Source organism: Balaenoptera borealis, assembly GCF_965194805.1.
Source record: "Balaenoptera borealis genome assembly, chromosome: 1".
NCBI classification, from domain to species: domain Eukaryota; kingdom Metazoa; phylum Chordata; class Mammalia; order Artiodactyla; family Balaenopteridae; genus Balaenoptera; species Balaenoptera borealis.
Genome location: NC_138860.1, coordinates 27,679,810 through 27,696,057, shown reverse-complemented (window position 1 = coordinate 27,696,057; position 16,248 = coordinate 27,679,810). Strand labels below are relative to the sequence as shown.

The 16,248-nt window shown below is 36.5% G+C and overlaps 1 protein-coding gene across 1 annotated transcript in view; it reads left to right on the top strand.

Annotated features, from left to right (window-relative positions):
• The window catches only part of CATSPERE (catsper channel auxiliary subunit epsilon), a 422,009-nt gene that overhangs the window by 238,309 nt on the left and 167,452 nt on the right, over positions 1 to 16,248 (top strand). The window contains exons 19-20 of the mRNA XM_082341607.1: positions 1,315 to 1,401; positions 6,324 to 6,481. Coding sequence (XP_082197733.1) covers positions 1,315 to 1,401; positions 6,324 to 6,481 — 245 coding nt within the window. The remainder of the gene's footprint in view (positions 1 to 1,314; positions 1,402 to 6,323; positions 6,482 to 16,248) is intronic.

The following is a 16,248-nucleotide window of genomic DNA, read 5'->3' as shown; positions in this document are numbered from 1 at the left end:
GCCTTGAAAGATACACCAAAATTTCTTGTATTCCCCCCTCCAAAAAATAGAAAACTCTAACCTCAGATGGCTTTCCTGATGAAGTCTACCAAATATTTAAGAAAAATTTTACTTCAGCTTTATAAAAACTCTTCCAGAGTATAAGGGTGGGAGGAAACACTTTCAACTCATTTTGTGAATCCAGGAGGACCTGATGAGGACCTTAAGAGAAGAGAATGATGAGCCAATCTGACTCATAACCATAGATACAAAACACCTGAACAAAATTCTAGCAAATCAAATACAGCAACTTATTAAAAAATAATCCAGGTCTTCCCTGGTGGCCCAGTGGTTAAGAATCCGCCTGCCAATGCAGGGTCACGGGTTCGAGCCCTGGCCCGGGAAGATCCCACATGTCGCGGAGCAGCTAAGCCTATGCGCCACAACTACTGAGCCTGCGCTCTAGAGCCCACAAGCCACAACTACTGAAGCCTGCGTGCCTAGAGCCCGTGCTCTGAAACAAGAGAAGCCACAATAATAAGTCTGTGCACTGCAAGGAAGAGTAGCCCCAACTCGCCACAACTAGAGAAAGCCTGCGCACAGCAACGAAGACCCAACACAGCCAAAAATAAAAACAAATAAATATAATAATAATAATAATCCATCCAGGCCAAGTTTTCTTTATTTCATAAATTAAGGGTTGGGGATATCATTTGAAAATCAAAGTAATCCACTATATTAACAGTATAAAGAAGAAAAGGCATAAGATTATTACAACAGTTGATGAAAAGTCATCTGATTAAAAATTTATCACCCATACATAACATTATTTTTAAAATAAATCTTAGAAAATTATAAATAAATGGTAACTTCCTTAACCTAATAAAATGTCGTTACAAAAAACCTGTATAAAACATCATACTTAATGGTGAAAATGTGAACGCCTTCCCTCTGAAATCAGGAATGAAACAAGGAGGCATGTTCTAACCATTTCTATACAACATTGTTCCTGATGTCTGTAATAAGGTAAACAATAAACAATACAAATAAATTAAAAGTATAAGGATTGGAAAGGAAGAAATAAAACTCATATTCACAGATAACATGACTGTTCATCTGAAACAAAGTTAATAAGTGAGTTTAAGAAGTTCTCTCTGTACAAGGTCAATATACAAAAGTCCATTGTTTTTCTGTATGTCAGCAAACATTTAAATAATTTAAAAATTAGATATATAATTTTCAACAGCACTAAACTATATTAAATACTTAGAAATAAATTGATATACAAAACATATATATATAAAATCTTTCTATATATATAAAACCTTTTGACAGAGTGGTTGTTTGCACGAAGCTCAGACATGGAAGTCAATGACTGAGCTTAACAAGCGCCTCCCGTTAGAAGAAGCCTGGGGACCTGAGGTAAGAAAAATATTACCTTGCAAATTGTTTATTTATAATAACTAACTTGGCGTTTTAGTATTAAGTAGTTAATCGAAACACTCTGTGTTTAAATTTAATTTTGTAAATCAAATCCAAGTTTTCTATTGGATTATATTATGATTTCTAAAATGCTTCATCTTAATTCTATTTGATCTTCTGTTGCCCCTGCATTACTAACAATTTTGTTTTAATTTTCTCTTCTGAAAATCTGTTTGCAGATTATTAAATATCTGACAAACATGTTAAAGCATTGAGACTGAGTCTTTCTAAAAAATGCCTGAAGTTTCAATCTTGTGTAACTAAAAGAGCATTTCTGAATGCCAGTTATCAAGCCTATACTGTTTTCAAGTAAATTTTCTTAAATTGAAATTAATTTATGTTATTTGGCAAATCAACTCATATCTCATGAATAAAATGTGACATATAAGGTACTTCAGCCTGTAAAATGTAAACCCTACAATAAGAATGTTATTTTGCTTCTACATCAGAACCTATACATGTCAAGATAGAGATATATACAAACGATATGTATCTCCCTCTGTATTCCCAACTCCAAACCATCCATTTTCCAACCACCACTCCCTATCTTCCTAGTAACATAATTCTGGGTTATAGCCATAGCATCCTAAATGGTTTCCCTGCTTCAGGCTTGCCCACCATGAATCTATCCACAACACAGCACCAAGACTGATCCTACTAAGACATAAATCAGAACGTGCCACTCTTCTGCTCAAAACCATGTGATGGTTCCCATGTCACTTAGAGTTATGACAAAGCCAGCAGGACTCGCTGCACCCCATCCCCACTGCACCCCCATCATGACTAGCTAATGCCTTTATTCAGGTCTTTACTTAAAAATCAATTGGTCAATGAAGACTTCCCCGGCCACTCTACCGAAAAAGTTAAACATCACCCCATGACAGTTGCTATCTCCCTTCCCTATTTTCTTTAATGTCATTAGCATTTATAACTTTCTGACACATTATATAGTTTATTTATTTATCCTATTTATTATCTGGCTCCCCAACTAAAATGTAGGCTCCATAAGGGGAGGGAATTTTGTTTGTTTTGTTCACTGGTGTATCCCTAGCATCTAACCCATTACGGGTGCTCAATAAATATTTGTGGAACTAATTCATTAATTATAGGTCACCCACCTATTACAAAGAGTATTATTCTGCTATTTAAAAAATCATAAGGAAGTAAACTAGTAATGGAATCCGTTAAAAACAAAACTTACCCTCTAACTTCTTGTTGAAGGACATCCAAGAATCTGGGGTTGAGGGTAAATGTAAGTGACCTTCTTACTCAGAATCTCACAAAGGGCACCCAAATGTTATAAGATATGACAAAATAACATAGTCCTAGGAAGGAATGAGCTACCTGATAATTAACAGTCTTGGAGATTGCCTCAATCGGTATGATACAGTGCACTAGTTCTCAAATTTTAGAATCACCTCGAGGTGTCATCAGAATCACCTAGAGGACTTGCTAAAACAAATCTCTGGGCCCTACCTCCAAAGTTTCTGATTCATCAGATCTGGGGCTAAGCCCCCGAATTTGCATTTCTAACAAGTTCCCAGGTGATGCTGATACTGCTGATCTGGGGACCACATTTAAGAAACATTGAAGTAGTGGCTTACATTCTATAAAGATTCTGGAGTGGCCACACCAGGCCCTAAGTGTTCAGTTCTACCATATGAGAGACAAAAAGCTCACCACTAAAAGGGTGGATTCAGTCTAGAGTCTGAATATAGTAGAAGGCAGGTACCTGCAAAGACTATTTATGTCCTAGTGAGTAAGGCTATGCTTACTGAAGAGTGTCACTGTATATTTATTCAACATGGCAATCAGAGGTGCTCTCTTCCTGAAACATATAACTGAAATGAAATAGCCTTCCAATTCTTGGAGCTGCACTGATTGCTACATAGTCCTGATTCTACAAGGATGAATGACACTTGCATAAAAATCTGTGAAGTAGCTCTAGAGACTGTAAATTCTCAAGAGAAAATCTGAAGGACTCATAAACAAAAGTGGCATTTTCACAGGTTCTTCCAAGTTAATGTTGGAGTTTGAGAAGGAAAGGGAGAATGTGGGTTATGAATGGCTAGCTACATACTTATAACTCAGGATGTGAGTTGAGTTTCTGGACATGACTGACATAGTAATCCGAGAAGTCCTTGGCTAAAGATGAATTGTATTTCTCTTTCTGACTTACTTCACTCTGTATGACAGACTCTAGGTCCATCCACCTCACTACAAATAACTCAATTTTGTTTCTTTTTAAGGCTGAGTAGTATTCCATTGTATATATGTGCCACATCTTCTTTATCCATTCATCTGTCGATGGACATTTAGGTTGCTTCCTGTTCTGGCTATTGTAAATAGAAAAACAAACACCGTATGCTAACACATATATATGGAATCTAAAAAAAAAAAAAGGTTCTGAAAAACCTAGGGGCAGGACAGGAATAAAGATGCAGACATAAAGAATGGACTTGAGGACATGGGGAGGGGAAAGGGTAAGATGGGACTAAGTGAGAGAGTGGCATGGATATATACATACTACCAAATGTAAAATAGATAGCTAGCTGGAAGCAGCCACATAGCACAGGGAGATCAGCTCAGTGCTTTGTGACCATCTAGAGGGATAGGATAGGGAGGGTGGGAGAGAGACACAAGAGGGAGGAGATATGGGGATATATGTATATGTATAGCTGATTCACTTTGTTATAAAGCAGAAACTAACACACCATTGTAAATCAATTATACTCCAACAAAGATGTTAAAAAAAAAAAAAGAATTGTAATTCATGAGGCCAGGGCTGATGTGTTTTCTTAGAGGCTATATAGCTTGATCAAGTGGGCTTTCAACTTAAAAAGAAAAGGGAAAAACACAATAATTGGAAAAAAAAGTCTGTTACTACAATAGGAAATATCAGGCATGACAAAAATAGGAGCAACAATCAGTGGGAATCATCTTTCACATCAGGAAATAACTAGGTAGAAAGTTGGAAACAATATAAATATTCCCAGGTGTCTATACACAAAAAATACATGTAATGATAGAAGATGAATGTGTCCTTATCAGCAATACATTGCTGTGAGAATATGTGTCCAGTTCCTGCACATATTTAGTATGTGCCACATATTCTTTCAATTAAGTTCATGGTTTCATGTATTAACTCACTTGGTAGAACAAGAAGTTCCCAGGCCCGTGTTGGCCTACAAGAAACTCCACCAACAAAAAAATAATAATAATAAGACATATCATGTTTTCAAGTTAGGGTACATCAAAAAATGATTGGTTGCCACAGGTAGGGAGTGAAATGGGTGAAGGTGGTCAAAAGGTACAAACTTACAGTTATAAAATAAATGTCATCAGTGTGCAATGTACAACATGGTGACTGTAGTTAATAATACTGTATTGTATATTTGAAAGTTGCTAAAAGAGCAGATCTTAGAAGTTCCCATCATAAGAAAAAAATTTTAACTATGTATGGTGATAGATGTTAACTAGACATATTGTGGTTATCATTTTGTAATATATACAAATATTGAATTATTATGTTGTACACCTGAAATTAATATAATGTTATAGGTCAATTATATCTCAAAAATAAATAAACAAGTACATACATACAAATAAAGGCAGAAATGAATTTTTTGATGTTCAAAAGAAAAAAATAATAATGATGAGTCTCTTACTTGTTTTTCATTAATCTACACCTAACATATTGCTTTATAAATGTGCCAGAGAGTAAAGTAGTAGAAAGGCAGACAAAGGGAAGAAATAATAGTAAATGTGATAAAGGAGAGAGATAGAAGAATTATTTTGCAGTTTATCAAGACATACAGTAACACTCCATGAAATTGTAAAACATCATTAAGAGTTTTAGGGATGGGACTTATAATTAAAATATAATTATGGAATGATTCACCTATGTAAAAGAAAATGACCTGTTAAGAAGGAAAGTAGAGGAATTTTCAGTGTGAAGGCAATACTCACCTTCAAAAAAAATTCTCAAACGGGAGGGTAAATACTGGAGTATATATAAATAAAGATAAAATGAGAGAGCTATAGAAGGGACTTCTATGTATACACAGCCAAATAAGGGACCTATATGAACTGTTCCTGATTATCTCCAAAACCAAGTAGAGTTAAGAAAGAATACAATATCTGCATATTGAAAAATGTCAAAATGTAGGGAGAATATGAAGGAAAGAACAAGAAATAAATATCACTTGAATAAATGGGAGTTACTCACTCAAAAGCTATAGAAAGAATTCAGCCTCACTGAGAATACATGACAGAGAGACAAGCAAGACTTTAAGTAGGGTGTGAAAGCATACAGGACCTACAAGAATCCAGAAGAAATGCCATGTATTATTTTAGGATTTTATTTTATTACCTTAGCTTTAATAAAGTGACTTTAAAAATATATAGTGTTTATGCTTTTAAAAAAGGGAACAGGAGATAAATAAATGAGACCCACAGAGAGACAGCAGTGGTAATGGGGATAAATAAAAGTCTTAGGGGAAGATTTGACTACTGTATCCATACCTTATGATCAAAATAGTGTCTGTCCCAAATTAAGCATCCTTGAAGGATTTTGTGGTTTTCGATTTAGGGAAATTAAATGCTTACAGATTCTCAACACCCTAATGTATTATTGTTTGCAAATAAATAAACACAGCATTTTCTTTCACTAAGCTTCACTTTTTATCAAACTTTAACCCAAGATAGCCTCTAAAAATACTATACTACACTAAAATGATAGAAGAGATAGGAATAACTATTATATCTCTAAATAATTTTCCAAAATAAATATATGAGTATATAATTTTGTTTATTAAAGTCAGCTAATGACCTTAAGGTTTTTGTCTTTGTTTTCTATTCAGAACTATAAGCACTGTTTTTCTTATGCTATTGGAAAACCAGGAGACTTAAATCAACCATATGAAATTATCAACAAGTCTAACCATAACCATTTAGTTTGGCCCTTGGACCATTCCGGAATGTATGTGTTTCGTGTGAAGATCCTGGATCCAAACTATAGGTGAATATAAATGTTCCATTATAATACTTTTAGCGTTAGTTCCTAAAAATTAAATTTTTATTTTCTTGATTTAATTTGATACCACCCAGCTATCCAATTAAAGGCATACCTCATTTTATTACACCTCACTTTATTGTGCTTCAATTTACAAATTGAAGGTTTGTAGCAACACTTGATCAAGCAGGTTTATCAGTGCCGTTTTTCTAACAGCATTTGCTCACTTCCTGTCTCTGTGTCACATTTTAGTAATTCTTGCAATATTTCAAACCCTCCACCAGCAAAAAGATTATGATTTGTTGAAGGCTCTGATGATGGTTAGCATTTTTTGAGAAATAAAGTATTTTTTAATTAAGTTATGCACAGTCTCTTTTTAGACATAATGCTATTGCACACTTAATAGACTACAGTATAGTGTAAAAATAACTTTTATACCCACTGGGAAAGCAAAAGGTTTGTGTGACTCACTTTATTGCAGTATTCATTTTATTGCGGTGGTTTGAAACTGAACCCACATCTCCAAGGTATGCCTGTCATACTTGTTTTTTCATTTTGGAGCAATCCTGTTAAACATTCTATGGGAGTGGGAGATAAGATTTCATGTTAAACATTAATTAAATTAATCGATTCACAGTTACATTCTGAGTACTTTACTATGTTTCATTGCTATGATAGATGCAAATAGAGCATAAGGATAATCTCAGCCTTTAAGATGCTTGTAATTAAACTGGTTGGGGAAGGAGGAGTGGAGGGTACACATAAAACCAAGGGAGGTTAAATCAGAGCAAACACATGATATATTTTTCAAATATAATTATTTGTATTATTGATAGGCATAATAATAATTCAGAGATGGGAAAAATCAATACTACCTTGAGCATCAGGAGAAAATTTCCTGGAGGATAGGGAACATTAAGAATTTATATTGCCAGAGAACTAAGATAGACCCTTCAGATGAAAGAAATCACACTAATAATGGAATGGAGCTGAATATTAACATATGGCTCATGGAGAAAGAAAGAAGGTGGAAAATACCTTGAGTGAGGAAGGTAAAAAAAAAAGGGTGCAGACTGATTCGAGGCAATTCATAATGTTGAATTCAATTTCAAACCATGTCTTAGAGAGTCTCTTTAGTATCTTTACTAGGGAAGTGTTGTGATGATAGTATAGTTCTAGGAAAATTAGCCTGAGAATAAAGAATCTTATAAAAGGAAAATAAATTGCAGATAAATGAGAGGAGTAGAATTAACAAGACAAGGATCAAAGGAAGCCCTGTTGGCAGGAGGAGTGGAAAGAAAGGAAAAAGTCTAATAAATATTTATCAGGAAAAGAGATATTATATTGATCTAGTGTGGCAAATGAAGGAAAAGAAGGAACTGATATGGTCTCAAGTTTTCTAGACTAGGTGATTAAAAATTATGGTATTTTCTTTGACCACTGTAGATACTGAGGTGGTTTTTCTTTGAGGTCTTTCTTTGTCTAAGAGTTCTGACTTTGCATTTGAGAGGACAATGACATATCTGAGTGAAGATGTCCTATAAACAGTTAAAAATTTTAATTTGGGGGCTTCCCTGGTGGCGCAGTGGTTGAGAGTCTGCCTGCCAATGCAGGGGACACGGGTTCAAGCCCTGGCCTGGGAAGATCCCACATGCCACGGAGCAACTAGGCCCGTGAGCCACAACTATGGAGCCTGCGCGTCTGGAGCCTGTGCTCCACAATGGGAGAGGCCTCAATAGTGAGAGGCCCGTGCACCGCGATGAAGAGTGGCCCCCACTTGCCTCAACTAGAGAAAGCCCTCGCACAGAAACGAAGACCCAACACAGCCATAAATAAATAAATAAATAAAATTTAAAAAAAAAATTAAAAAAAAAAATGTCCATTGGCAAAAAAAAAAAAAAACGGCAGTCAGATTTGTCAGGATTAAAAAAAAAAAAAAAAATTTTAATTTGGGCCTTGAGTTGGAGGGAATAGCTGATGATAAAGAGTTTTCAAAACACAAACGTGGGCATCTCCTATAGTGACTCCATGAGCACACATAAGTTAACTGACTTATGAGAAGAAAAGAGCTTTTAGGAGATACCCACAGTGAAGGAATTGAGGGTGATGAGAAAAGGGGCTGAGCAGAAAACTCCTCAAATAAAAGAAAAAATGAAGAGAAAAATAAAGTTCCATATTACCCAAGCAATCTAAAGATTCAAAGCAATCCCTATCAAAATTCCGATGACATTTTTCACAGAAATAGAACAAACCATCCTAAAATGTGTATGGAACTGCAAAAGACCCCAAAAAGCCAAAGCAGTCTTAAGAAAGAAGACCAAAGTTGGAAGCATCACACTCCCTGATTCCAAACTATATTGCAAAGCTGCAGTAATCAAAACAGTATGGTATTGACATAAAAACAGACACATAGATCAATGGAACAAAATAGAAATCCCTAGAAATAAACTCACACATATACAATCACTTAATTTATGACAAAAGAGCCAAGAATATACAGTGGGGAAAGGACATTCTCTTCAATAAATGGTTTTGGGAAAATTGGACAGCCACCTGTGAAAGATTGATACTAGACCACTATCTTACACCATACAAAAAATTAACTCCAAATGGATTAAAAACTTGAACATAAGCCCTGAAACCATAAAATTCCTAGAAGAAAACATAGGTGGTAAGCTCCCTGATGTCAGTCTTTGCAGCACTTTGTTTTTATTTGACACCAAAAGCAAAGGCAACAAAAGCAAAATTAAACATGTGGGACTACATCAAACTAAAAAGCTTCTGCACAGCAAAGGAAACCATCAACAAAATGAAAAGGAAACCTACAGAACGGGAGAAAATATTTACAAATCATATATCTGATAAGGGGTTAATATCTAAATATATAAAGAACTCATACCACTCAATAGCAAAAAAAAAAAACACAAAACACAAAACAATTTAAAAATGGGCCAAGGACCTGATTAGACATTTTTCCAAAGAAGACATACATGAAGACATACATAAAAGGGTGCACAACATCAGTAATCATCAGAGAAATACAACTCAAAACCACCTGTTGGAATGGCTATTATCAAAAAGACAAGAGATAAGTGTTGATGAGAATGTGAAGAAAAGGGAACACTTGTGCACTGTTGGTAGGAATGTAAATTTATGCAGCTACTATGGAAAACAGTATGGAGGTTCCCCAAAATATTAAAAATAGAACTACCATATGATCCAACTATTCCACCCCTACATATTTATCTAAAGAAAACAAAAACACTAACTTAAAAAGATATATGCACCCCCATGTTCATTGCAGCATTATTTACAATTGCCAGTATATGGAAATAACATAAGTGTCCAACGATGGATGAATGGACAAAGAAAATGTGGTATGGAATATTATCTGGCCATAAAAAGAAGGAAAGCTTACCACTTGAGACAACATCGATGGACCTTGAGAACACTATGCTAGAGAGGTTGCTTTGGTTTGAGTCCTAATTTTGCCACTAGTAACATCTAGTCTTAAGCAAATTGTTTAGTCTCTTTGAGCTTATTTATCTGTGAAAGGAGTCAGTAATAGCTATCTTATAGTATCCAGAGGATTAAATGAAGAACTTGGATAAAAATCCCTAACTTTGCTGGGCACATAGCAAGGACTCAATAAAACTAAGTCCTTTTCCTGTCTCTTCTCCCACGTGAAGATAGGTGAAATCATATTATTAATGTTTATTTAGTTAAATCCTGTCTCATTCCAAGCAATATGCTAAATTATGAGAGATAAAATGCCTAGGGATAAACCAACCTAAGGAGGCAAAAGACCTGTACTCTGAAAACTATAAGATACTAATGAAAGAAATCAAAGATGATACAAACAGATAGAAAGATATAGTGGGTTCTTGGATTGGAAGAGTAAATATTGTCAAAATGACTATACTACCCAAGACAATCTACAGATTCAATGCAATCCCTATCAAATTATCAATGATATTTTTCACAGAATGAGAACAAAAAATTTTACAATTTGTATGGAAACACAAAAGATCCCAATTATCCAAAGCAATCTTGAGAAAGAAAAATGGAGCTGGCAGAATCAGGCTCCCTGACTTCAGACTATACTACAAAGCTACAGTAATCAAGACAATATGGTACTGGCACAAAAAGAGAAATATAGATCAGTGGAACGGGATAGAAAGGCCAGAGGTAAACCCACACACCTATGGTCAACTAATCTATGACAAAGGAGGCAAGAATATACAATGGAAAAAAGGCAGTCTTTTCAATAAGTGGTGCTGGGAAAACTGGATAGTTACATGTAAAATAATGAAATTAGAACATTCTCTAACACCATATACAAAAATAAACCCAAACTGGATTAAAGACCTAAATGTAAGACTGGATATTGTAAAACTCCTAGAAGAAAACATAGGAAGGGAGATTGGTTCAAGATGGAGGAGTAGAAGGAGGGCTCTCACTCCTTCTTGCGAGAGCACCGGAACCACAACTAACTGCTGAACAATCATTGACAGGAAGACACTGGAACTCACCAGAAAAGATATCCCACATCCAAAGACAAAAGAGAAGCCACAGTGAGACAGTAGGAGGGGCGTAATCACAATAAAATCAAATCCCATAACTGCTGGGTGGGTGACTCACAAACAGGAGAACATTTATACCACAGAAGTCCACCCACTGGAGTGAAGGTTCTGAGCACCATGTCAGGGTTCCCAACCTGGGGGGTCTGCCAACAGGAGGAGGAATTCCTAGAGAACCAGACTTTGAAGGCTAGAGGGATTTGATTGCAGGACTTCGACAGGACTGGGGGGAAAAGAGACTCCACTCTTGGAAGGCACACACAGAGTAGTGTGCACATCAGGACCCAGGGGAAGGAGCAGTGACCACAGAGGAGACTGAACCAGACCTACCTGCTAGTGTTGGAGGGTCTCCTGCAGAGGCGGGGGCTGGCTGTGTCTCTCACCATGAGGACAAGGACACTGGCAGCAGAAGTTCTTGGAAGTACTCCTTGGAGTGAGCCCTCCCAGAGTCCACCATTAACCCCACCAAAGAGCCCGGGTAGGCTCCAGTGTTGGGTCGCCTAAGGCCAAACAACCAACAGGGAGGGAACCCAGCCCCAGCCATCAGCAGACAAGCAGATTAAAGTTTTACTGAGCTCTGCCCACCAGAGCAACATGCAGCTCTACCTACCACCAGTCCCTTCCATCAGGAAACTTGCACAAACCTCTTAGATAGCCTCATCCACCAGAGGGCAGACAGCAGAAGCAAGAAGAACTAGAATCCGGCAGCCCGTAGGACAAAAACCACATTCACAGAAAGATAGACAAGATGAAAAGACAGAGGGCTATGTACCAGATGAAGGAACACGATAAAACCCCAGAAAAACAACTAAATGAAGCGGAGATAGGCAACCTTCCAGAAAAAGAACTCAGAAAAATGATAGTGAAGATGATCCAGGACCTTGGAAAAAGAATGGAGGCAAAGATCGAGAAGATGCAAGAAATGTTTAACAAAGACCTAGAAGAATTAAAGAACAAACAAACAGAGATGAGCAATACAATAACTGAAGTGAAAAATACACTAGAAGGAATCAATAGCAGAATAACTGAGGCAGAAGAACGGATAAGTGACCTGGAAGACAGAATGGTGGAATTCACTGCTGCAGAATAAAATAAAGAAAAAAGAATGAAAAGAAATGAAGACAGCCTAAGAGACCTCTGGGACAACATTAAACACAACAACATTTGCATTATAGGGGTCCCAGAAGAAGAGAGAGAGAAAGGACTCGAGAAAATGTTTGAAGAGATTATAGTCAAAAACTTCCCTAAGGAAGAAAGGAAATAGCCACCCAATTCCAGGAAGCACAGAGAGTCCAATACAGGATAAACCCAGGAGAAACACGCCGAGGCACACAGTAATCAAACTGGCAAAAATTAAAGACAAAGAAAAATTATTGAAAGCAGCAAGGGAAAAACGACAAATAACATACAAGAGAACTCCCATAAGGTTAACAGCTGATTTCTCAGCAGAAACTCTACAAGCCAGAAGGGGGTGGCATGACATATTTAAAGTGATGAAAGGGAAGAACCTACAACCAAGATTACTCTAGCCGGCAAGGATCTCATTCAGATTCGATGGAGAAATCAAAAGCTTTACAGACAAGCAAAAGCTAAGAGAATTCAGCACCACCAAACCAGCTGTACAACAAATGCTAAAGGAACTTCTCTAAGTGGGAAACACAAGAGAAGAAAAGGACCTACAAAAACAAACCCAAAACAATTAAGAAAATGGTCATAGGAACATACATATCGATAATTACCTTAAACGTGAATGAATTAAATGCTCTAACCAAAGGCACAGGCTTGCTGAATGGACACAAAAACAAGACCCATATATATGCTGTCTATAAGAGACCTACTTCAGACCTAGGGACACATACAGACTGAAAGTGAGGGGATGGAAAAAGATATTCTATGCAAATGGAAATCAAAAGAAAGCTGAAGTAGCAATTCTCATATCAGACAAAATAGACTTTAAAATAAAGACTATTACAGGAGACAAAGAAGGACACTACATAATGATCAAGGGATCAATCCAAGAAGAAGATATAACAATTGTAATTATTTATGCACCCAACATAGGAGCACCTCAATACATAAGGCAAATGCTAACAGCCATAAATGTGGAAATTGACAGTAACACAATCATAGTAGGGGACTTTAGCACCCCACTTTCACCAATGGACAGATCATCCAAAATGAAAATAAATAATGAAACACAAGCTTTAAATGATACATTAAACAAGATGGACTTAATTGATATTTATAGGACATTCTATCCCAAAACAACAGAATACACTTTCTTCTCAAGTGCGCACGGAACATTCTCCAGGATAGATCACACCTTGGGTCACAAATTAAGCCTCAGTAAATTTAAGAAAATTGAAATCATATCAAGCATCTTTTCTGACCACAGCACTATGAGATTAGAAATCAATTACAGGGAAAAAAACGTAAAATACACAAAAACATGGAGGCTAAACAATACATTACTAAATAACCAAGAGATCACTGAAGAAATCAAAGAGGAAATCAAAAAATACCTATAGACAAATGACAATGAAAACACGATGATCCAAAACCTATGGGATGCAGGTTCCTTTACACCTAAAGGAACTAGAGAAAGAAGAACAAATGAAACCCAAAGTTAACAGAAGGAAAGAAACCATAAATATCAGAGCAAAAATAAATGAAATAGAAACAAAGAAAACAATAGCAAAGATCAATAAAACTAAAAGCTGGTTCTTTGAGAAGATAAACAAAATTGATAAACCATTAGCCAGACTCATCAAGAAAAAGAGGGAGAGGACTCAAATCAATAAAATTAGACATGGAAAAGGAGAAGTTACAACAGACACCGCAGAAATACAAATCATCCTAAGAGAGTACTGCAGGCAACTCTATGCCAATAAAATGGACAACCTGGAAGAAATGGACAAATTCTTAGAAAGGTATAACCTTCCAAGGCTGAACCAGGAAGAAATAGAAAATATGAACAGACCGATCACAAGTAATGAAATTGAAACTGTGATTAAAAATCTTCCAACAAACAAAAGTCCAGGACCACATGGCTTCACAGGTGAATTCTGTGAAACATTTAGAGAAGAGCTAACACCCATCCTTCTCAAACTCTTCCAAAAAACTGCGGAGGAAGGAACACTCCCAAACTCATTCTATGAGGCCACCATCACCCTGATACCAGAACCAGACAAAGATACTACAAAAAAAGAAAATTACAGACCAATATCACTGATGAATATAGATGCAAAAATCCTCAACAAAATACTAGGAAACAGAATCCAACAACACATTAAAAGGATCATACACCATGATCAAGTGGGATTTATCCCAGGGATGCAAGGATTCTTCAATATACACAAATCAATCAATGTGATACACCATATTAACAAATTGAAGGATAAAAACCATATGATCATCTCAATAGATGCAGAAAAAGCTTTTGACAAAATTCAACACCCATTTATGATAAAAACTCTCCAGAAAGTGGGCATAGGGGGAACCTACCTCAACATAATAAAGGCCATATATGACAAACCCACAGCAAACAACGTTCTCAATGGTGAAAAACTGAAAGCATTTCCTCTAAGATCTGGAAAAAGACAAGGATGTCCACTCTCACCACTATTATTCAACATCGTTTTGGATTTCCTAGCCACGGCAATCAGAGAAGAAAAAGAAATAAAAGGAATACAAATTGGAAAAGAAGAAGTAAAACTGTCACTGTTTGCGGATGACATGATACTATACATAGAGAATCCTAAAGATGCCACCAGAAAACTACTAGAGCTAATCAATGAATCTGGTAAAGTTGCAGGATACAAAATTAATGCACAGAAATCTCTTGCATTCTTATCCACTAATGATGAAAAATGTGAAAGAGAAATTAAGGAAACACTCCCATTTACCATTGCAACAAAAAAAATAAAATACCTAGGAATAAACCGACCTAGGGAGACAAAAGACCTGTAGGCAGAAAACTATAAGACACTGATGAAAGAAATTAAAGATGATACAAACAGATGGAGAGATATACCATGTTCTTGGATTGGAAGAATCAATATTGTGAAAATGACTATACTACCCAACGCAATCTACAGATTCAATGCAATCCCTATCAAATTACCAGTGGCATTTTTTACAGAACTAGAACAAAAAATCTTAAAGTTTGTATGGAGACACAAACGACCCCGAATAGCCAAAGCAGTCTTGAGGGAAGAAAAGCGAGCTGGAGGACTCAGAGTCCCTGACTTCAGACTATACTACAAAGGTACAGTAATCAAGACAATATGGTACTGGCACAAAAAGAGAAATATAGATCAATGGAACAGGATAGAAAGCCCAGAGATAAACCCACACACCTATGGTCAACTAATCTATGATAAAGGAGGCAAGGATATACAATGGAGAAAAGACAGTCTCTTCACTAAGTGGTGCTGGGAAAACTGGACAGCTACATGTAAAAGAATGAAATTAGAACACTCCCTAACACCTTACATAAAAATAAACTCAAAATAGATTAGAGACCTAAATGTAAGACCAGACACTATAAAACTCTTAGAGGAAAACATAGGAAGAAAACACTTTGACATAAATCACAGCAAGATCTTTTTTGATCCACCTCTTAGAATAATGGAAATAAAAACAAAAATAAACAAATGGGACCTAGTGAAACTTAAAAGCTTTTGCAAAGCAAAGGTAACTACAAACAAGACGAAAAGACAACCCTCAGAATGGGAGAAAATATTTGCAAACAAATCAATGGACAAAGGATTAATCTCCAAAATATATAAACAGCTCATGCAGCTCAATATTAAAAATACAAACAACCCAATCAAAAAATGAGCAGAAGGACTTCCCTGGTGGCGCAGTGGTTGAGAATCTGCCTGCCAATGCAGGGGACACGGGTTCGAGCCCTGGTCTGGGAAGATCCCACATGCCGCTTAGCAACTGGGCCCGTGAGCCACAACTACTGAGCCTGAGCATCTGGAGCCTGTGCCCCGCAACAAGAGAGGCCGCGACAGTGAAAGGCCCTCGCACCACGACGAAGAGTGGCCCCCGCTTGCCACAACTAGAGGAAGCCCTTGCATAGAAACGAAGACCCAACACAGCCAAAAAAATAAAATAAATAAATAAATAAATAAGTCAGGCACTCTTTAAAAAAAAAAAAAAAAAAGGAATAAGCCACAAAAAAAA